The sequence below is a fragment of the Stigmatopora nigra genome, chromosome 14 (genome assembly GCF_051989575.1).
Source record: "Stigmatopora nigra isolate UIUO_SnigA chromosome 14, RoL_Snig_1.1, whole genome shotgun sequence".
NCBI classification, from domain to species: Eukaryota; Metazoa; Chordata; class Actinopteri; order Syngnathiformes; family Syngnathidae; genus Stigmatopora; species Stigmatopora nigra.
The window spans coordinates 862,847-883,792 of record NC_135521.1 but is presented as its reverse complement, the minus strand read 5'-3'; the positions used below and the strand labels follow the sequence as shown (position 1 = coordinate 883,792).

Below are 20,946 nucleotides of genomic sequence, written 5' to 3'. Positions count from 1 at the left end.
TGTTGGCACAGCGTTGTATGAAAATAATAAATAAAAAGAGGCTCAAGCAAAGAGACGGAAATACATTCCGGGTCAGTCAGTAGTGTTGTATTGATTGTGTCAGCTAATTGGTGCTTTAAATGAGACTGACGTTGATGTGATATTCAAGTGAATCAAGTGGGGTGCATGTGACAGATGCAATACATTAAAAGGAGATTGCTTACCTGTGTGTCCGCATTAGAAGTATCATTCAAGGGGGCAAACCGGGAAAAAAAGAAGAGAAAGAACAAGATGTTAATGTAATGCTCACGGGTGACAGATATGCTAAAAAAAAGTAATGCATTTTGTACCATCTGAAAAATCATGTACTACATGAGCATGGCTGTAACACAAAAACTACAGAAACAGATAGCCTTAATCTGGTGAATTATTATTGAACTTCTGACCTCAGAGTTTATGTTAACCTTAATATTTAACCTTTAACCATAGTTATTATGAGTACAACTTGCATTGTGATAGTGTGGCTCAACTAAATAGTCCATTGGTCTACCTGTTTAAAAAAAGGAGAGAAAGTTTTGTTTACACAAGTTTATTTAGAAATTTAGTCAAACGTATCACAACACGGCATTTAAGTGTCAAATAACAAAGGTTGCATTTGCATTGTGCTGTCTCTTTGAAATAGGACAAGAAAGGGTAAGAAAAATAGCTGAATCACAAACCTGTCTTAATAAATAAGTATTTTTGTAGGACTGGTACTCACATGACACAATAGCAATATATTTAATCATAACAAATGAGAGAAAGTTGAAAAGGAGAGCAAACATTTGAGAAAATACTGCCACCAAACTTTCTGCGTAGTCACTGGCAGCAATGAAAGAATAACAAAGCTTAATTAACGTTGCAAGAAAAAGAAGTCATTGGAAGAAAAGTGCATTTCATTAACAATCACAGAAAACAAGCCATGCTAGTTTAACATTTCAAATTATTTCACAAAATGGGTTTTTAAGGGAAAAAACTCCATGCATATTCATATATAATATATATAATTTTAATATATACATATATATGTGTATATATGAGAGTAAAATGGTACACAATGAACATTATTAGAAAAGATAACTTGATGTATATTATTCAACTCTTCAAAGCTTTGTATATAGACCTCCAGTCGTCAGAACAATATAATTAGGGTATAAAGTATATTTGACGGTTAACATGATTTTAATTTTTTGACAATATGTTGAGGGAAGAAGACGCTGACATAACAAAGTCCACGACTCGCCCTCAGACCGCTCGGGGCTATCAAGTGATCACGTAGCAAGGTTGCGACGGAGCCGCCCGTGCCTTCAAGGAGGGTCGCTCGGCGCTGGTGCGCCTCAGGGTGTTCTTTTGATACGCGGCGCTTCGTTTCTTCAGCGTGTCGGTGTCCGTGTTGGAGCCAAAGCGAAAGTCGCCTCTCCACGAACCGGTGGTCATAAAGGGGTCCAAGCGATCGTCCTTCAGCAATGTCCCGTAGCGACTAAAATCGCCGAAACTTGGCGGGTAGTACGGCGAGGGGAAAACGGGAAGGCTGGCTGCCGTCGAACGGTAGACGTAACTGCTGCGGCGACACAGCTTGAAGTAAAAGACACCCACGATTAAAAGTATTAAGAGCGAAGAGACGGCAAGCAGGGCCACGCTCAAATAAAGCCTCAAGTTGTCGTCGTCCCGCGATTCTTCCACCAGCTGAAAGAGTTCCTGAAGAACGGGCAAACCCGCTCCCACGACGATGCTGACGGTGGCTGTGGCGGACAGGGCTTCCGCCCCGTCGTCGGTTACGGCAATCACCAGCGTTTGCTTGGCCCGGTCCGACTCGCCGAAGCTGCGCAGAGTTCGGATTTCGCCCGTGTGTAATCCCACCGAAAACAGATCGGGCTGCGTCTCTTTGACGATTCGGTAAGACAGCCAGGCGTTGTGGCCCGAGTCGCCGTCCACGGCCACCACCTTGGTCACCAAATAGCCGCCGGGCGCTTCCAGGGGCACCATGTCCTCGGACGACGAGCCCGGCGCCGGGTGCAGGACCACCGGAGCGTTGTCGTTTTGGTCCGTGACGAAGACGTTGACGGTGCAGGTGGCGGTGAACGGGGGCTCGCCGCCGTCCCGGACTTCCACTTTGATTCGGAAGTAAACGGACTCTTCGTGATCCATGACCCGCGATGTGAAAATGTCTCCCGTGTCCTCGTTGATGGTGAGATAGGAGGACACCTCCCAATCGGTTTCTTTGGATATCCGGTATGTTAGCTTGGCATTCGACGCGGCGTCCGCGTCCTGCGCCGCCATTCTCGTCACCAATGTGCCGGCAGGTCGGTTTTCTAGGACGTCGGCGGTGAACTCGCGCTGTGCAAAAGTCGGGGGGTTGTCGTTGATATCGTCGATGGCTACGGTCAGAACTTTGACGCTCTCCAGTGGGGGAGAACCCGAGTCGGCGGCTGTGATGGTAACGTTGTACTCTGAACGGAGCTCTCTGTCTAGTGGCTGGGACGTCACTAGCATATAATAGTTTTTCACTTCTGACACGATCTGAAAGGGGACGTCGTCGGGAACGGAGCAGGCCACGTCGCCGCCGTCCGTGTCGTAGACGTTGACCAGGGCCACCATGGTCCCGGTCTGGGCATCTTCCGGGACCTTGGCCGACGCCGATTTGATTTCGATGACGGGTCGGTTGTCGTTGACGTCCATCACGTCCACCACGAGTTTGCAATGGGAGGCCTGGCCGCCTCCGTCTTTAGCCTGGACGTCCACCTCGTGCGTCCTGGCCCGCTCGTAGTCGATGACGCCCGCCACTCGAACTTCACCCGTCGGGGGGTCGATGTGAAAGACGCCCCTCGTCTCGTCCGTCAGGTGACTGAAAGAGTAGGTCACCTCTCCGTAGGAACCGTCGTCCGAGTCCGTGGCGTGGAGTCGGGCGATCAGCGTCCCCGCGGGCGAGTTTTCCGGAACCGATGCTCTGTAAACACGTTGACTGAAGACCGGGACGTTGTCGTTGGCGTCCAAAACGTGGACGCGGACGGTGGCGGTCCCCGTCCTGGCCGGACTCCCGTGGTCGATGCCGTTGATCTTCAGCACGTGTTCTACTCGCGCCTCCCGGTCCAGCGCCTTTTTGAGAACGAGCTCTGGATAGGCCTTCCCATTGATTTGGGTGCTGGTTTCCAGGCTAAAATGTTCATTTGGGCTCAGTTTGTACTCCCTGACCGAGTTGGTGCCCAGGTCGGGGTCACGGGCGCTCTCCAGCGGAAAGCGGCTCCCGAGGACGGTGGATTCGGGCAGATCCAGACGGATCTCCTCGGCCGCGAAGACCGGAGCGTTGTCGTTGATGTCGGTCACGTCCAAAAGGAGACCGAACGCCCTGAGGGGGTCTTGCAGCAAAAGCTGATGGTGGACGGTGCAGACACTCGCTTGCCCGCAAAGCTCCTCACGGTCGACGCGTCGGCTGATCAAGAGGTCACCGGTGGAGGAGTCCAGCTGGCATAGACGCCCGCCTCCATCGGCGGCGATGACGCGAGCCCGGCGGTCGGCCAGCTCCCTCGCTTCAAACCCCAAATCCCGCGCCACGTTCCCAATCGCGGAACCGATGGGCATCTCCTCGGGGAGGACGTAACGCACCTCCGCGGACGCCGTGGAAAAAAGCAGGCAGAAGACGAGGAATTGTCTAGCTGGTTGAAAGCGGATTGCGCGCTCCATGTTTGGAGTCTGTCCAAAGCGCACGGAGCCTAAAAAACAACAACAGCTAAATCTCAATCATGCCAAAGCAAAGAAAATTGCGCTGCTGCAAAGCTGCGATGCTGCGATGCTGCTGCTTCTGCAGCCGAGTTACTCATGCTCTATTAGGGAAGCTGTCCGCTTGGATTCTTCTATTCCCATCCCATCCCATCCATATCTCTCTCTCTCTCTCACCCACACATGCAATTTTTCACTGCCTTCGCGCACACACACACACACACACACACACACACACACGTAGGCTTTTTTTTCTGCCTCCATCTCTCATACACACACACACACATTCATACACACACACACAGCCTTGAGCCCTCAGTGGATGCTCCAGTTTCACTGACACACTTAGAGCAGAACACGTCATGCACAAATGAAATATTATGAGAGCGTCGCCACGAGGACAACGAGACCATTACAACAAAAAGACGCAGTACTGTTGCTCTTTTCAGCTGATTTTGATAAATCATTTAAACTATGCCTTTGCCCCCCCCCCCCAACATGAAATATAGTGGTATGTATAATAATGTCAATGATGGCATTTGTTTTGGAGATGATGAGTGTTTGCAATAATGGTGTTTTCACCATATGTAAAAATATGGTTGAGCAATTCACATTCACATCAATGCCATGGCTGAACTAAAATATTAATAATAATTAGAGGTCAAATTAATGCCCAATTAAATCAGCGTTGTTTGGACATTTCAGCTAAAAAAACAATATGATTGATTGAAAAGACTGAAATGGGACACTGTAAAATGAAAAATATGAACTGATATGATATAGCACTTAAACTATAAATTAATAATGAAGATAAGATTCTGTGGAGTTGAAATATCACCAAATATAATAATAAGCTCCATATGAGGGGGAAAAGAAAACAAAAAGATCAAATGGAGGGGAAATAAGACGGATATTAGCTCAAATATTATGTCAATTGAGCATTATCAGGTAAAGAAAGCGTGTGCTTTTCTTCATACCTCAGGTGAACTTTCGCCACGTCCAAACATCTCATCAAAGTCACTTGGACTTTTCTTCAGCGTCTGCTCGGCGGGCAGCGTGTTGTCATTGTATGAAGACACAAATTTGAAGTCGCTGGTCCTGGAACCCGTGGTCAAGTAAGCGTCGTAGTTGTAGCTGCTGCGTAAAGTTCCCATGGTGCCGTCCACATCCGCATAGTTCGGTGGGAGGTAGCCGCCGGGGATGGCCACCGCTCCGTCGAACATCAGTCTGGGCTTCCTCCGGCGACAGACTCTCACGCCCACCACAATCATGATAAAAGTCACAAAGAAGGTGGACACTGAGGCCAGGGCGATGATCAAATAAGATGTCAGTTTGGAGTTCTTCTCTTCATAGGAAATGTCCTTCAGTTCGGGCACCTCTGCCAGGTTGTCAGACAGAAGCAGAAACATGGAGCAGGTGGCAGAGCGAGGGGGCTCGCCGTTGTCTTTCACTGCCACCACCAGGTTCTGCTTCATCATGTCAGTTTCAAGAAGGTCTCTCTGGGTCCTGATCTCGCCAGTATGGAGACCAATGGTGAACAGTCCAGTCTCTGTGGCCTTGATGATGCGATAGGAGAGCCAGGCATTCTGTCCAGAGTCGGCGTCCACAGCGATGACCTTTGACACCACCGAGCCCCCTTGGGCCGCTTTGGGGACCAACTCGGTCATGAAGGAATTGCCCTCGGGAGCAGGGTAGAGGATCTGAGGTGCGTTGTCGTTGACATCCGAGACCAAAACACGGACGCTGACGTTGCTGCTGAGCGGAGGAGAACCGTTGTCTCTAGCTACCACTCCCACTTGAAATGTCCTCAAGTTTTCGTAATCGAAGGACTTGACGGCGTGGAGGACTCCTGTGTCACCATTGACGGACACGTAAGATGAGACCGGGACACCGTTGACCTCTCCGGCCAACAGAGAATAAACCACGCTGCCATTCTGCCTCCAGTCGGGGTCTCGAGCACTCACAGAGCACAGAGTGGAGCCCGCCTGGTTGTTCTCGCTCACGTGGGCGATGTAGGACTCGTCCACAAAAATGGGTGCGTTGTCATTGACGTCTGCGACGGACAAGTGAAGCATTTTGGAGGAGGACAGAGGAGGAGAACCTTCGTCTGTGGCACTGATGGTAATGTTGTAATCAGAGACCAATTCACGGTCCAGTTGTGCAGTGGTCACCAAAGAATAATAGTTTGGAATAGAAGCTACTAATTTAAAAGGGACATTATGTTGTATAGAACAGTGGACCTTTCCGTTCTTCTCCGAATCTCCATCGTGCACATTGATGATGCCCACTTCCGTGCCAAGTGGCACATTTTCTGCCACTGAATGAGACACAGATTTTAAATTGATCTCAGGGCCGTTGTCATTGACATCAGTGATGGAAACCATCACTTTAGCATAAGAGGACAAGCCCAGCCCATCTTTGGCTTTGACACGTAATTCATAGGAAGTGCTCACTTCATAGTCAACACTACCAGTGAGAGTGATGACACCTAATTTGCGATCAATACTGAAAATCTTCTTCACATCTTCGGTAATATGCCCAAAATCATAACTCACGTCTCCATTCACCCCCTCATCGGCATCAGTGGCACTGACATTAATCACGACCGTGTTAGGTGGCGCATTTTCAGGCAAAGTGGCTTTATAGACGACCTGGCTAAAAACAGGAGCGTTATCATTTGCGTCCAGCACTGTGACGTGGATAGCGACCGTTCCTGATCTCTGAGGAGATCCTCCATCAAGAGCTGTGAGAATTAAATTAATGTCCTTTTGCTTTTCACGGTCCAGCTCTTTGTCCAGAACTAGTTCTATGGCGCCATCACTGACGGACAGCACAAAATGATCATTTTTCTTCAGGATATATCGCTGCACTGCATTTTGCCCAATGTCTGCATCATGGGCTTCTTCAATAACAAAACGAGCTCCTTTATCAGCAGACTCATGTATCTCCAAATCTATGAGGTCATCATTAAATAAGGGTGCATTGTCATTAACATCTTGGACATGCAGATGAACTCGATGGAGCTCCAGAGGATTCTCCAGCACAATTTCTTGTTTGAGGACGCACGAAGCCTTGTCACCACAAAGCCCCTCTCGGTCAATCCTGTCTGCCACCAGCAGCTCACCGTTTCTCGCGTTGAGCTCACAGTAGCGTTTTCTGCTCCCATCAGCGTCGATGCGCGCTTTCCTGCCGGACATGGCACTAGCATCCAATCCCAGATCCTTGGCTAAATTCCCGATCACCGAGCCGCGTTTCATCTCCTCCGGGAAGGAAAAGCTGGCGTCTCCGTGTGCGTTTGCAAAGAAAAGAAGGACGAGGAGGAAATGAAGCACGCTCCCTGTTTTAGAATCCATCGTGGAAGCCTTCTTTTAAAGGTGTAGAAGGACACAATGTGGTTTGTAAAATCGCAAAGAACCGATCTTGACGCCTCACGTCACACGCCAGTCCCCTCCAAATAAAAAAGGGCGTTTAGGAATTGATAAACTGGCCTATTGCGCCACCGTGAGTAAACTTGGAATGTGACACCAGCAATATCATTTAAAAAACTATTAAAAAAGTGTGTTGCTTACGATTTTTTTGTAAAATATCCTACATGATGATATTAATAAACGAGCCCTGCACGTTTAAAAGATGCATAATTACATGAAAGGATGATTTGATTGTGAAAGATATCATTAGATGTGTAAAACAATTGAGCAAGTTGCTGTGGGTTTTGTTATTTGACATCCACTCATTCACACATACTATAAGTCACAAATAATTGATCTGTAAATGCAATCTTGTAAACCTAAATTGCTCATATATGCATATGTTATTTAGTCCTGTTGACAAATATTAAATACCAGCCAGCCACAAACTATTTGTTCACCTTGTAATAAAAAAATAAGTTGGAAAGGCAATGAGAATGAATTCTGAGTACACTTATTGCTTTTAAATTACCACCACTCAATCCAGAACATTAAAATTTGACTTGAGATAGATTCCAGTAATGCAACAACAACTGTTCATATTTTGTCCATATTATTAATAGTACACTTCTATGAGCAAATGCAGTCGGAATGTATGAACACACGCATCAACTAATGAAGTGCTAAAACACTTTTTTTTAAACCTATGTATCACAGAATCTATTTGGCCAATAATCAAGCCCAATCTTCCATTTGACCAACTAAGCCAACTCTCAAAACAAATAGGAGCAAAGAGATGCTAAAGACACAGCGTAAAAAGTTGGGGTACTACAATAATTCACCTCCCAAGTGTAAAACATTCTAACAACAAACCAAAGAAGCAAATAAAGGAAAACAACACTACACCATCAACAAAAAGGAGAAAAAAGTTCTGTGGAAGAACAATAAAGTGATGCCAGAATAAAGAAAATGTGTTCAGCAAGAAGTAAGGCAAATACATTTCCCAACAAGAAGCTTCTCAGGTATTGATAAACTGCAGTTCAGTGCAAACTAAGAACAAACATAGCAAAGTCACGGATAAAATGAATGGAAGACAGCTCTTGGTCATACCTCAGGAGAATGTTCAGCACCTCCAAATATCTCATCAAAGTCACTGGGACTTTTCTTCAGCGTTTGCTCGGCAGGGAGCGTGTTGTCGTTGTAGGAAGACACGAACTTGAAGTCGCTGGTCCTGGAACCCGTGGTCAGGTAAGCATCGTAGTTGTAGCTGCTGCGTAAAGTTCCCATGGTGCCGTCAACATCCGCATAATTAGGTGGGAGGTAGCCGCCGGGGATGGCCACCGCTCCGTCAAACATCAGTCTGGGCTTTCTTCTGCGACAAACTCTCACGCCCACCACAATCATGATAAAAGTCACAAAGAAGGTGGACACTGAGGCCAGGGCGATGATCAAATAAGATGTCAGTTTGGAGTTCTTCTCTTCATAGGAAATGTCTTTCAGTTCGGGCACCTCGGCCAGGTTGTCGGACAGAAGCAGAAACATGGAGCAGGTGGCGGAGCGAGGGGGCTCGCCATTGTCTTTTACCGCCACCACAAGGTTCTGCTTCATGGTGTCCGTTTCCAAAATGTCCCTCTGTGTCCTAATCTCTCCGGTGTGGAGACCGATGGTGAAGAGTCCAGGCTCCGTGGCTTTGATGATGCGATAGGAGAGCCAGGCATTCTGGCCAGAGTCGGCGTCCACGGCGATGACCTTTGACACCACTGATCCCCCCTGGGCCGCTTTGGGGACCAACTCGGTCATGAAGGAGTTACCCTCGGGTGCGGGGTAGAGGATCTGAGGAGCGTTGTCGTTTACGTCCGAGACCAAGACACGGACGCTGACGTTGCTGCTGAGCGGAGGAGAACCATTGTCTCTGGCCACCACGCCCACTTGAAACGTCCTCAAGTGTTCATAATCAAAGGACTTGACAGCATGAAGGACGCCCGTGTCGCCATTGACGGACACGTAGTTGGAGACCGGGACGCCGTTGACTTCGCCAGCCAACAGAGAATAAACCACGCTGCCGTTCTGTCTCCAGTCGGGGTCTCGAGCACTGACGGAGCACAAAGTGGAGCCCGCCTGGTTGTTCTCGCTCAGGTGGGCAATGTAGGACTCTTCCTCAAAAATGGGTGCATTGTCATTGACGTCTGCTATGGACAAGTGAAGCATTTTGGAGGAGGACAGAGGAGGAGAACCTTCGTCCGTGGCACTGATTGTAATGTTATAATCAGATATCACTTCTCGATCCAGTTGTCCAGTGGTCACCAGAGAATAATAGTTAGGAATAGAAGCCACTAACTTAAAGGGGACATTATGTTGTATGGAACAGCGGACTTGTCCATTTTCTTCCGAGTCTCTGTCCTGCACATTAATGATGCCCACTTCAGTACCAGGCGGCACATTCTCTGCTATAGGATTAGACAACGACTTGATGTTTATCACAGGGCTGTTGTCATTGACATCACTGAGGTCGACAATTAATGTTGAATAAGATACTAGACCAAGGCCGTCCTTAGCACTTATTTGCATTTCATAGGATTTAGCTTTCTCATAGTCGACTACTCCAGCCACTCTCACTTCTCCACTTTTGGGGTTCAAAGTCAAGACATTAGTTCTGTCATCTGATAGATGGTCAAACGCATAACTGATTTCACTATTAAGCCCTTCGTCTGCATCATTTGCACTCACTGTAATCACCAAAGTATCAACGGGGGAATTTTCAGGCAGAGTAGCTTTATAGACGGCTTGACTGAAAACAGGGGCGTTATCATTAGCATCCAGCACTGTGACATGGATGAGGACAGTTCCTGATCTCCGAGGAGAGCCGCCATCAAAAGCAGTCAGCAAAAGCGTCATGTCCTTTTTATCTTCTCTGTCTAATTCTTTGTCCAGGACCAATTCACAGTATTTGCGTCCACCTGGTTTCGAATTCACATTTAACTTAAAATGCTCATTCTGCTGCAAAGTGTAGCTTTGCACAGCATTTTCTCCAATGTCTCCATCATGTGCTTCCCCCAGAAGAAACCGCTCACCTTTGTGTGCCGATTCTCGAATTTCTAATTTGAGTAGTTCTTCATTGAACTGTGGGGAATGATCATTGACATCTAGAACACGAATATTAATATGGTGTAGTTCTAATGGGTTTTCTAATACAAGTTCTTGCTTCAAAACACAGGAGGCCTTTTTACCACACAGATCCTCCCTGTCGATCCTTTCCTGCACAATCAAGTCACCCGTGTTGAGGTTGATGGCGCAGTGCTGAACGTCGTGGTCCTCCGGATCAATGCGTGCTTTACGTGCAGAAAGCTGGCCCGCATTTAATCCCAAATCTTTGGCAATATTCCCCATGACAGATCCGCGTTTCATCTCCTCCGGTACAGAATAGCTGACGTCTCCATTGATGGGGTGGAGGAAGAAGAAAAGGAAAACAAGCTTGTATCTGAATGCAGCCCATCTTTTGCTCTCCATTGTGGAGCAGATAAAAAGCAAGCAACGGTCAAACGATATAGAGAGGAGCTCCCGTGATATCCAGCGTGAATCAAGCCGAAATCGCGTCGAACCTGGACCGTCTCGAGCGGAAATACACAATAATGGAACCGGGTTGCCCGTCAGCAAAAATGGGTGTGAAATTAAAGGACGTTTGTTCATTAGGGCATACTGACATCTAGAGTGCATTTATTGTCATAACACCAAGTAAGAGCTTGTTCAAGAAATAATCGAAAATAATTGTAACTCCTGGGACTGAAGTTTGATAGCAATAAACAGTTCAAATTTTCAATCTTAACAGGAACAAGAAAATTGTTCCAAGTTCCATCGGAGGGGGAAACTGAGCATTTCAGCACCCTGGACAGAGTCGAAGGCATTCAGCAACTACAGCATGAGACTAAAATAGTAAAATGAGCAAGTGACTTTTCAAGCAAGGTACTTCTCCTAAATACATCAAACTCATTCACACAATGCAGTGTGTATCCAAACATCATTTACACACAAATAGACACAAATAGCTCCTTATGAAGAAGGAACAAGGATCAACTAAAACCTGCCAACTATCTCAATACATATTCTCAAAGGTTAAATAAACCACATGGGATATCTGTCCTTCCCCTCATATGTCACACAATACAAGCAAAAAAACTAAATATTTTGACTGCAAATGTCCATCCACTTCATCAACATATCATCATTCAGCTTGTATGAATCCAATAATCATAGTCAAACACAACCAACTGTTCCCTCTAGGTGATATTTTGCAAGAGTTGAGAAATCCACAACTTTGCACGGCTGGAGAATGCAAACATTGCATAAAAGTACAAAAAAGAAACTCATGCTTGCTTCAATTTAAATCTGTACTTTACTAGCTGCTATTGTATTGTATTGTATTATATTGGTAAGTGAAAACTACATCACTATTGTAACTAAGATATTTTATGCTGCTTTAAAAAGGGGGAAAGCTACCTCAAGTGGGTCGAAAGAATGATGGAGCTCGTCAAGGAAGTCACTTGGACTTTTCTTCAGTGTCTGCTCGGCAGGCAGCGTGTTGTCGTTGTAAGAAGACACAAACTTGAAGTCGCTGGTCCTGGAACCCGTGGTCAAGTACGCGTCATAGTTGTAGCTGCTGCGTAAAGTTCCCATGGTGCCGTCCACATCCGCGTAGTTAGGTGGGAGGTAGCCGCCGGGGATGGCCACTGCTCCGTCAAACATCAGTCTGGGCTTCCTCCGGCGACAGACCCTCACACCCACCACGATCATGATAAAAGTCACAAAGAAGGTGGACACGGATGCCAGGGCAATAATAAGGTAAGAAGTCAGTTTGGAATTTTTCTCCTCGTAGGAAATATCCTTCAGTTCAGGCACCTCCGCCAGGTTGTCAGAAAGGAGCAGAAACATGGAGCAGGTGGCGGAGCGAGGGGGCTCCCCGTTGTCTTTTACCGCCACCACCAGGTTTTGCTTCATCATGTCCGCTTCCAAAATGTCCCTCTGTGTCCTGATCTCACCAGTGTGGAGACCGATGGTGAAGAGTCCAGCTTCGGTGGCCTTGACAATGCGGTAAGAGAGCCAGGCATTCTGACCAGAGTCGGCGTCCACGGCGATGACCTTTGACACCACTGAGCCCCCCTGGGCCGCTTTGGGGACCAACTCGGTCATGAAAGAGTTGCCCTCTGGAGCGGGGTAGAGGATTTGAGGAGCATTGTCATTTACATCCGAGACCAAAATGCGGACGCTGACGTTGCTGCTGAGCGGAGGAGAACCATTGTCCCTTGCCACCACACCCACTTGAAACGTCCGCAAGTGTTCGTAGTCAAACGACTTGACGGCATGGAGGACACCCGTGTCGCCATTGACGGACACGTAGGAGGAGACCGGGACGCCGTTGACTTCGCTGGACAGCAGAGAGTAAACCACGCTGCCGTTTTGTCTCCAGTCGGGGTCTCGAGCTCTGACGGAGCACAAAGTGGAGCCTGCCTGGTTGTTTTCACTCACATGGGCGATATATGAGTCTTCCTCAAAAATGGGTGCATTGTCATTGACGTCTGCTATGGACAAACGAAGCGTTTTGGAGGAAAACAGAGGGGGAGAACCCTCATCCGTGGCACTGATGGTAATGTTGTAATCAGATATCACTTCGCGATCCAGTTGTCCAGTGGTCACCAAAGAATAATAGTTTGGAATAGAAGTGACTAACTTAAAGGGGACGTTTTGTTGGATGGAACAGCGGACTTGTCCATTCTTCTCAGAGTCTCTGTCCTGCACATTGATGATACCCACTTCCGTACCAGGCGACACATTCTCTGCTACAGTAAATGACAGTGATTCTAAAAGTATCACTGGAGGATTGTCATTGACATCAGTGATGGAAACCGTCACTTTAGCATAAGAGGACAAGCCCAGCCCATCTTTGGCTTTGACACGTAGATCATATGATGGACTTGATTCATAGTCCACATTTCCAATGACAGTTATTGCGCCACTTTTGCGATCAATACTGAATATCTTCTTCACATCATCAGTAACATGGCCAAAATCATAACTCACGTCTCCATTCACTCCCTCGTCGGCGTCCGTGGCGCTGACCGTAATCATGACGGTGTTAGGAAGCGCATTTTCAGGTAAAGTGGCTTTATAGACGGCTTGAGTGAAAACAGGGGAGTTATCATTTGCGTCCAGCACCTTGACGTGGATGGCGACCGTACCTGATCTTTGAGGAGATCCTCCATCAAGAGCTGTGAGAATTAAATTAATTTCTTGTTGCTTTTCACGGTCCAGCTCTTTGTCCAGAACTAGTTCTATGGCGCCATCACCGACGGACAGCACAAAATGATCATTTTTCTTCAGGATATATCGCTGCACTGCATTTTGCCCAATGTCTGCATCATGGGCTTCTTCAATAACAAAACGAGCTCCTTTATCAGCAGACTCGTGTATCTCCAAATATATGAGGTCATCATTAAATAGGGGTGAATTGTCATTGACATCTTGGATATGAAGATGAACTCGATGCAGCTCCAGCGGATTCTGCAGCACAAGTTCATGTTTGAGGACGCACGAAGCTCTGTCACCACAAAGCCCCTCTCGGTCAATCCTGTCAGCCACCAGCAGATCACCGTTTCTTGCATTGAGCTCACAGTAGCGTTTTCCACTCCCGTCGGCGTCTATGCGAGCTTTCCTGCCGGACATTGCACTAGCATCCAATCCCAGATCCTTGGCCAAATTCCCGATCACCGAGCCGCGTTTCAGCTCCTCGGGAAGGGAAAAGCTGACGTCTCCGAGTGCAGTTGCAAACAAAAGGAGGAGGCACCATAAGATCCACGATGGAAATGCCATGGTGCATGAAGGAGCCATCATTTCACCAAAAAATCCAGGCCAAATCGAAGGAAATTGATGTAAAGTTGTCCTTGAATGTAATCGTTGAGACGCGAGCAAGATCAGTTGGCTTTTGCCTCGCCACGAGCACGTATGAATTAGATTTCTTGGCGAGACAAAACGCCCTTCCACTAAAAAGAACAAAACGGCACTTTCACTGGTCTATACTGCCACCTTGAGTCAGATTCTACCACAACATTTCCCCACAATAAAGTTACTATGAAATCTCAAAGCATTTATAATGAACTTTGTGTGCGTGTGTTTGTGTGTGAAGGGGTGTATTTATGATATACATGAATGAAACCAATGTACTTAGAAACCCCAAACAAAGTTGTTGCCAACTGTTGTGGAATAACAATAGCTCTTTTAGACCCTTCTTTCTCAGTAACAAGTAAATTCATTTACAAAGTGATGATTTAATACTTAAACTGAAAGCTTAAAGCTACTGTTTTAAGGCAAGATTTTACAAAAAAGGCATAATGAGAAGCCTGGCTGCATCTCACAGGGGATGACTTGCCATGAAGAGAACACAGCATTCAAGAACACCCAATTCAACAGTTAAACATATCTTTTTTTAAAAAAAATACTCACTATGATAAATAATGATCTTACAAGTCATTTCAACAATAGAATGTTGCAACCAACAAGGTAAATGGAAAACCCAGATGCTACTCTTGTTGTCCCAACAAGCTGACTAAAATTATGATAAACGTAGATATGTTCAAATAGGCTTGCCATTTTCAGGTTTGCGGGAGCCCGTGCTGCCCTCGCCAAAGAATGAACAGCAAAACTATCAGTCACACTGCTCAAGAGATTGGAACACAAACACAAAATATTTATATTCTGCATGGAAATCCACCATAGAGGATTCATAGCAGAGTCTTATTGCAAGCCAATGGCGACAACCAGGTCAACCAAACTTGGATTTAAGTAAACTACAATGGAGAATCACATCAAATATTAAACCAGAAGCTTCCACATACTAAAAACAAACCATCCTTTTGAAGGTGGCAAAGGCAAAATAGGATCTTTCTTCATATGCCCCAGTGAGAGTAGTTGACTAGAATGAAGAATGACATTGAAATTTGAATCATACCTCAGGAGAACTTTCAGAATCTCCAAACATCTGGTCAAAGTCACTTGGACTTTTCTTCAGCGTCTGCTCGGCAGGTAATGTGTTGTCGTTGTAGGAAGACACAAATTTGAAGTCGCTGGTCCTGGAACCCGTGGTCAAATACGCGTCATAGTTGTAAGTGCTGCGTAAAGTTCCCATGGTGCCATCAACATCCGCGTAGTTAGGTGGGAGGTAGCCGCCGGGGATGGCCACCGCTCCATCAAACATTAGTCGGGGCTTTCTCCTGCGACAGACCCTCACGCCCACCACAATCATGATAAAAGTCACAAAGAAGGTGGACACTGACGCCAAAGCGATGATCAAATAAGACGTCAGTTTGGAGTTCTTCTCTTCATACGAAATATCCTTCAGTTCAGGCACCTCCGCCAGGTTGTCAGAAAGGAGCAGAAACATGGAGCAGGTGGCGGAGCGAGGGGGCTCGCCGTTGTCTTTTACCGCCACCACAAGGTTTTGCTTCATCATGTCCGTTTCCAGAACATCCCTCTGAGTCCTGATCTCGCCAGTGTGGAGACCAATGGTGAAGAGTCCAGCTTCGGTGGCCTTGACGATGCGATAAGAGAGCCAGGCATTCTGTCCAGAATCGGCGTCCACAGCGATGACCTTTGACACCACTGAGCCCCCCTGGGCCGCTTTGGGGACCAACTCGGTCATGAAGGAGTTGCCCTCGGGAGCTGGGTAGAGGATCTGAGGAGCATTGTCGTTTACGTCCGAGACCAAGACGCGGACGCTGACATTGCTGCTGAGTGGAGGAGAACCGTTGTCTCTAGCTACCACACCCACTTGAAACGTCCGCAAGTGTTCATAATCGAAAGGCCTGGCGGCGTGGAGGACGCCTGTGTCTCCGTTGATGGACACATAGGAGGAGACCGGGACACCGTTGACTTCGCCGGACAACAGAGAGTAAACCACGCTGCCGTTCTGCCTCCAGTCGGGGTCTCGAGCACTGACGGCGCACAAAGTGGAGCCGGCCTGGTTGTTCTCGCTCACATGGGCGATGTACGAGTCTTCTTCAAAAATGGGTGCGTTGTCATTGACGTCTGCGACGGACAAATGAAGAGTTTTGGAGGAGGACAGAGGAGGAGAACCTTCGTCTGTGGCGCTGATGGTAATGTTGTAATCAGAGACCAGTTCCCGGTCCAGTTCTGCAGTGCTCACCAGAGAATAATAGTTTGGAATGGAAGCTACTAACTTAAAGGGGACAATTTGTTGGATGGAGCAGCGGACTTTTCCATTTTCTTCCGAGTCTCTGTCCTGCACATTAATAATGCCCACCTCCGTACCAGGTGGCACATTCTCAGCTACAGGGTTAGACAAGGACTTTATATTTATTATGGGGGCGTTGTCATTTGTGTCAACAATGTCAATAATTAAAGACGAATAAGAAATTAATCCCAGGCCATCCACAGCGCTAATTTGCATTTCATACATTTTCCCCTCTTCATAATCTACAATGCCAGCCACAGTTACTTGTCCAATTTTGGGGTCTATCTTGAAGACATTACTCTCATCATCAGATAAATGGTCAAAAGCGTAAGTGATTTCACTATGTAGTCCTTCATCTGCATCACTTGCACTCACAGTTATGACTAAAGTGTCAACAGGGGAGTTTTCAGGTAGAGAGGCTTTATAGACGGCTTGACTGAAAACAGGGGCGTTATCATTAGCGTCCAGCACCGTGACATGGATGGTGACGGTTCCTGATCTTTGTGGAGAGCCGCCATCATAAGCAGTCAGCAAGAGTGTCATGTCCTTTTTATCTTCTCTGTCTAATTCTTTGTCCAGGACCATTTCGCAGAATTTGCGTCCACCTGGTTTAGAATTCACATTTAATTTAAAGTGCTCATTCTGCTGCAAAGTGTATCTTTGAACAGCATTTTCTCCAATGTCTGCATCGCGAGCTTCTCTCAGAAGAAAACGCTCTCCCTTGTTTGCCGATTCTCTAATCTCAAATTTCAGTGAATCCTCATTATACTGTGGAGAGTTATCATTAACATCGAGAACACGGATACTAATGTGATGTAGCTCTAAAGGGTTTTCCATGAAAAGTTCCAGTTTTAAAAGACACGAGGCTTTTTTACCGCACAGTCCTTCTCTGTCGATCCTTTCTTGGACAATCAAGTCACCCGTGCTGAGATTGAGGCCACAGTGTTGTTTGTTGCTACCCTCCGTATCGATGCGCGCTTTACGAGCCAAAAGCTGTCCCACATTGAGTCCCAAATCCTTGGCAATATTCCCGATGACAGATCCACGTTTCATCTCCTCCGGTACAGAATAGCTGACGTCTCCATTGATGGGGTGGAGGAAAAACAAAAGACAAACCAAGCAGCAGCCGAACGGTGCCATTTCCCTGGCCTCCGTTAATCCACAAATATACAAGATTCCCCTTTGCAGTAGACAAACAAAAATATAAGAACGATGCCCAGCAAAATCCACAATGTTGCAGATCAGTCTTCTTACGCGTGTAGAAAGACAGAAGCTTTACAAAAACCGGGGCGTGAGAGATACCGTCGCCACAAGAATTTTGGTTTATGGGGGCATACTGACATCTAGAGTAAAATCATTGACACAACACCAACTAGCAAAAAAAGCAGCTCCAAGATCATACAACAATATATGTATTAGGAAATCTATGTTTTTTGCACGAACGTCCATTTGAAATAATGAAATGGAATAACAGTACATCACAGGCAACAGAAATGTATAAAAGAGATACTCATTGATTGCACAATGACGGGTTTCTATAAGAGTGACATTTGGAGTCAAGTCACCAACAAACATAATAACAATATGCAAGGGAATAGCATTTCAGCACCAAGGACAGGGACAGCGCCCCATAAGTATGAAGAAAGAGATGTATGCATAAACGAATGATGTACGTAAATTCGTAAATAGAAATAGGACAAAGCATACCTCAAAGGGGTCAAAAGAATCATGAAGCTCATCAGCAAAGTCACTGGGACTTTTCTTCAGCGTCTGCTCGGCAGGCAGCGTGTTGTCGTTGTAAGAAGACACGAACTTGAAGTCGCTGGTCCTGGAACCCGTAGTTAAGTAGGCATCGTAGTTGTATGCGCTGCGTAAAGTTCCCATGGCGCCGTCCACATCCGCATAGTTAGGTGGGAGGTAGCCGCCGGGGATGGCCACCGCTCCGTCAAACATCAGTCGAGGCTTTTTTCTGCGACAGACCCTCACGCCCACCACAATCATGATAAAAGTCACAAAGAAGGTGGACACTGATGCCAGGGCAATGATCAGGTAGGATGTCAGTTTGGAATTCTTCTCCTCGTAAGAGATGTCCTTCAGTTCGGGCACCTCTGCCAGGTTGTCGGACAGAAGCAGAAACATGGAGCAGGTGGCGGAGCGAGGGGGCTCGCCGTTGTCTTTCACCGCCACCACCAGGTTTTGCTTCATCATGTCCGTTTCCAGAATGTCCCTCTGTGTCCTGATCTCACCGGTGTGGAGACCAATGGTGAAGAGTCCAGCTTCGGTGGCCTTGACAATGCGGTAAGAGAGCCAGGCATTCTGACCAGAGTCAGCATCAACAGCGATGACCTTTGACACCACTGATCCCCCCTGGGCCGCTTTTGGGACCAGCTCGGTCATGAAGGAATTGCCCTCGGGAGCGGGGTAGAGGATTTGAGGAGCGTTGTCATTTACATCCGAGACCAAAACGCGGACGCTGACGTTGCTGCTGAGTGGAGGAGAACCATTGTCTCTAGCTACCACACCCACTTGAAACGTCCTCAAGTGTTCGTAATCGAAGGACATGACGGCGTGGAGGACTCCCGTGTCGCCATTGACGGACACGTAGGAGGAGACCGGGACGCCGTTGACCTCACTGGCCAACAGAGAATAAACCACGCTGCCATTCTGTCTCCAGTCTGGATCGTGGGCACGGACAGAGCACAAAGTGGAGCCGGCCTGGTTGTTTTCACTCACGTGGACGATATATGAGTCCTCCTCAAAAATGGGTGCGTTATCATTGACGTCTGCGACGGACAATTGAAGAGTTTTGGAGGAGGACAGAGGAGGAGAGCCCTCGTCTGTGGCACTTATGGTAATGTTGTAATCAGAGACCAATTCACGGTCCAGTTGTCCAGTGGTCACCAAAGAATAATAGTTTGGAATAGAAGCCAATAATTTAAAGGGCACATTTTGATGGATGGAACAGCGGACTTGTCCATTTTCTTCTGAGTCTCGGTCCTGCACATTAATGATGCCCACTTCCGTGCCAGGTGGCACATTCTCTGCCACTGAATTTGACATTGACTTTAAGTTTATAATAGGGGGGTTGTCATTGACATCACTAAGGTCAATAATTAGTGTCGAATAAGATACTAGCCCAAGGCCATCCTTAGCGCTTATTTGCATTTCATATGATTTCACTTTCTCATAGTCGACTACACCAGCCACCCTCACCTCTCCAGTTTGGGGATGTAGAGTAAAGACATCATCATTGCCAACAGATACATGGTCAATATCAAAAGTGATTTCACTATTCAGCCCTTCATCTGCATCACTTGCACTCACTTTAATCACCAAAGTATCAATGGGAGAGTTTTCAGGTAGGCTTGCTTTATAGACGGCTTGACTGAACACTGGCTCGTTGTCATTAGCGTCAAGCACCGTGAGGTGGATGAGGACAGTTCCTGATCTCTGAGGAGAGCCGCCATCATAAGCAGTCAGCAAGAGTGTCATCTCATTTTTATCCTCTCTGTCTAACTCTTTGTCCAACACCATTTCAAAGGACTTTCGTCCACCAGGTTTAGAATTCACATTCAATTTAAAATGATCATTCTCCTGTAAAGTGTAGCTTTGGACAGCATTTTCTCCTATATCTGCATCATGCGCTTCTCCAAGACGAAAACGTGCACCTTTTACTGCAGATTCTTGGATTTCTAATTTGAGCGAATTTTCATTAAACAGCGGTGAATTATCATTGACATCAAGAACTCGGATATTAACTTGATGTAGTTCTAATGGGTTTTCCAGGACAAGTTGCTCCTTCAAAACACAAGATGCCTTTTTACCACACAGCCCTTCTCTGTCGATCCTCTCCTGAACAATCAAGTCACCTGTGTTGAGGTCTAAACCACAATGATGAACGTCGTGGTCCTCCGGATCAATGCGTGCTTTACGTGCAGAAAGCTGTCCCGCCTTGAGTCCCAAATCCTTGGCAATATTCCCAATGACAGATCCACGTTTCATCTCCTCCGGCACCGAGTAGCTCATGTCGCCATTGCTGGGGTGGAGGAAAAGGAAGAGCAAAACCAGGCCATAGCCGCACGGTGTACCTCCTTTGTTCTCCATATGCAGTGAAACAGCAAAAGGTTTTCTTGCACCAAATCAACAACAACAAAACGAATATCTCCGAGTTGATCCACAGTTTCTTGCACCGCAGTCGTGTTAAAAAGCCTCGAGCCGAGGGGGAAGGAGGCACAATAAAATGGGTTTGTGTGTCGACCAGTGGGTGGGAAAATTAAAAACGTTTGTTCATGAGTACATACTGACATCTAGTGTACAAATCAGTTCATGGAACTGGATGAAACTAAACAACCAGAATGATCCAAATCATGCAGAGTTAAGTTAATGTTTTAGTTGGAACTTCAATTGTTAAAGCCAGCTGATTAATAAAGAAGGGTGATTCGACATCTTTGGGGAAAACAGGAGAATACCAAATAAAGCCATTATTTTTGCAAAATCAATCACCCGGACATCGAAGCGCTGTGCAATTGCAAATAAGAAAAAACATTTTCTGACGCAGACTGAAAA

General features: G+C 46.7%; 3 protein-coding genes across 18 annotated transcripts in view; all 3 read right to left on the bottom strand.

Annotated features, from left to right (window-relative positions):
• LOC144207596 (protocadherin gamma-C5-like) overlaps positions 1-20,946 on the bottom strand; it is a 128,597-nt gene that overhangs the window by 85,595 nt on the left and 22,056 nt on the right. The window contains exon 1 of one of the 16 annotated variants that reach the window (XM_077733170.1): positions 15,139-17,663. The exons of 9 other annotated variants lie outside the window; for them this stretch is intronic. In XM_077733170.1, coding sequence (XP_077589296.1) covers positions 15,139-17,520 — 2,382 coding nt within the window. In that variant the 5' untranslated portion in view covers positions 17,521-17,663. Of the gene's footprint in view, positions 1-4,712; positions 7,186-8,252; positions 10,982-11,636; positions 14,162-15,138; positions 17,664-20,946 lie in introns of those variants that run through there. 6 more of the 16 variants (XM_077733164.1, XM_077733180.1, XM_077733137.1 and 3 more) reach the window with 6 other exon arrangements.
• LOC144207609 (protocadherin beta-15-like) lies at positions 553-3,912 on the bottom strand. The gene has a single exon (XM_077733213.1). The coding sequence runs from the start codon at positions 3,697-3,699 to the stop codon at positions 1,282-1,284; it is 2,418 nt and encodes an 805-aa protein (XP_077589339.1). The 5' UTR covers positions 3,700-3,912; the 3' UTR covers positions 553-1,281.
• LOC144207260 (protocadherin beta-16-like) lies at positions 17,859-20,594 on the bottom strand. Its single transcript, XM_077732637.1, has 2 exons — positions 18,088-20,594; positions 17,859-17,915 (listed from the first exon to the last, which is right to left on the bottom strand). Exons 1-2 carry the CDS (start codon positions 20,482-20,484, stop codon positions 17,859-17,861), a joined length of 2,454 nt encoding a protein of 817 aa, XP_077588763.1. The 5' UTR covers positions 20,485-20,594.

Bases quoted from the DNA above. Each gene is read 5' to 3' on its own strand.
- LOC144207609 (XM_077733213.1), bottom strand. From the start codon at position 3,699: ATGGAGCGCGCAATCCGCTTTCAACCAGCTAGACAATTCCTCGTCTTC.
- LOC144207260 (XM_077732637.1), bottom strand. From the start codon at position 20,484: ATGGAGAACAAAGGAGGTACACCGTGCGGCTATGGCCTGGTTTTGCTC. The intron at 17,916-18,087 runs GTATGCTTTGTC...TCACTCTTATAG, and splicing joins ATTCTTTTGACCCCTTTGAG to AAACCCGTCATTGTGCAATC.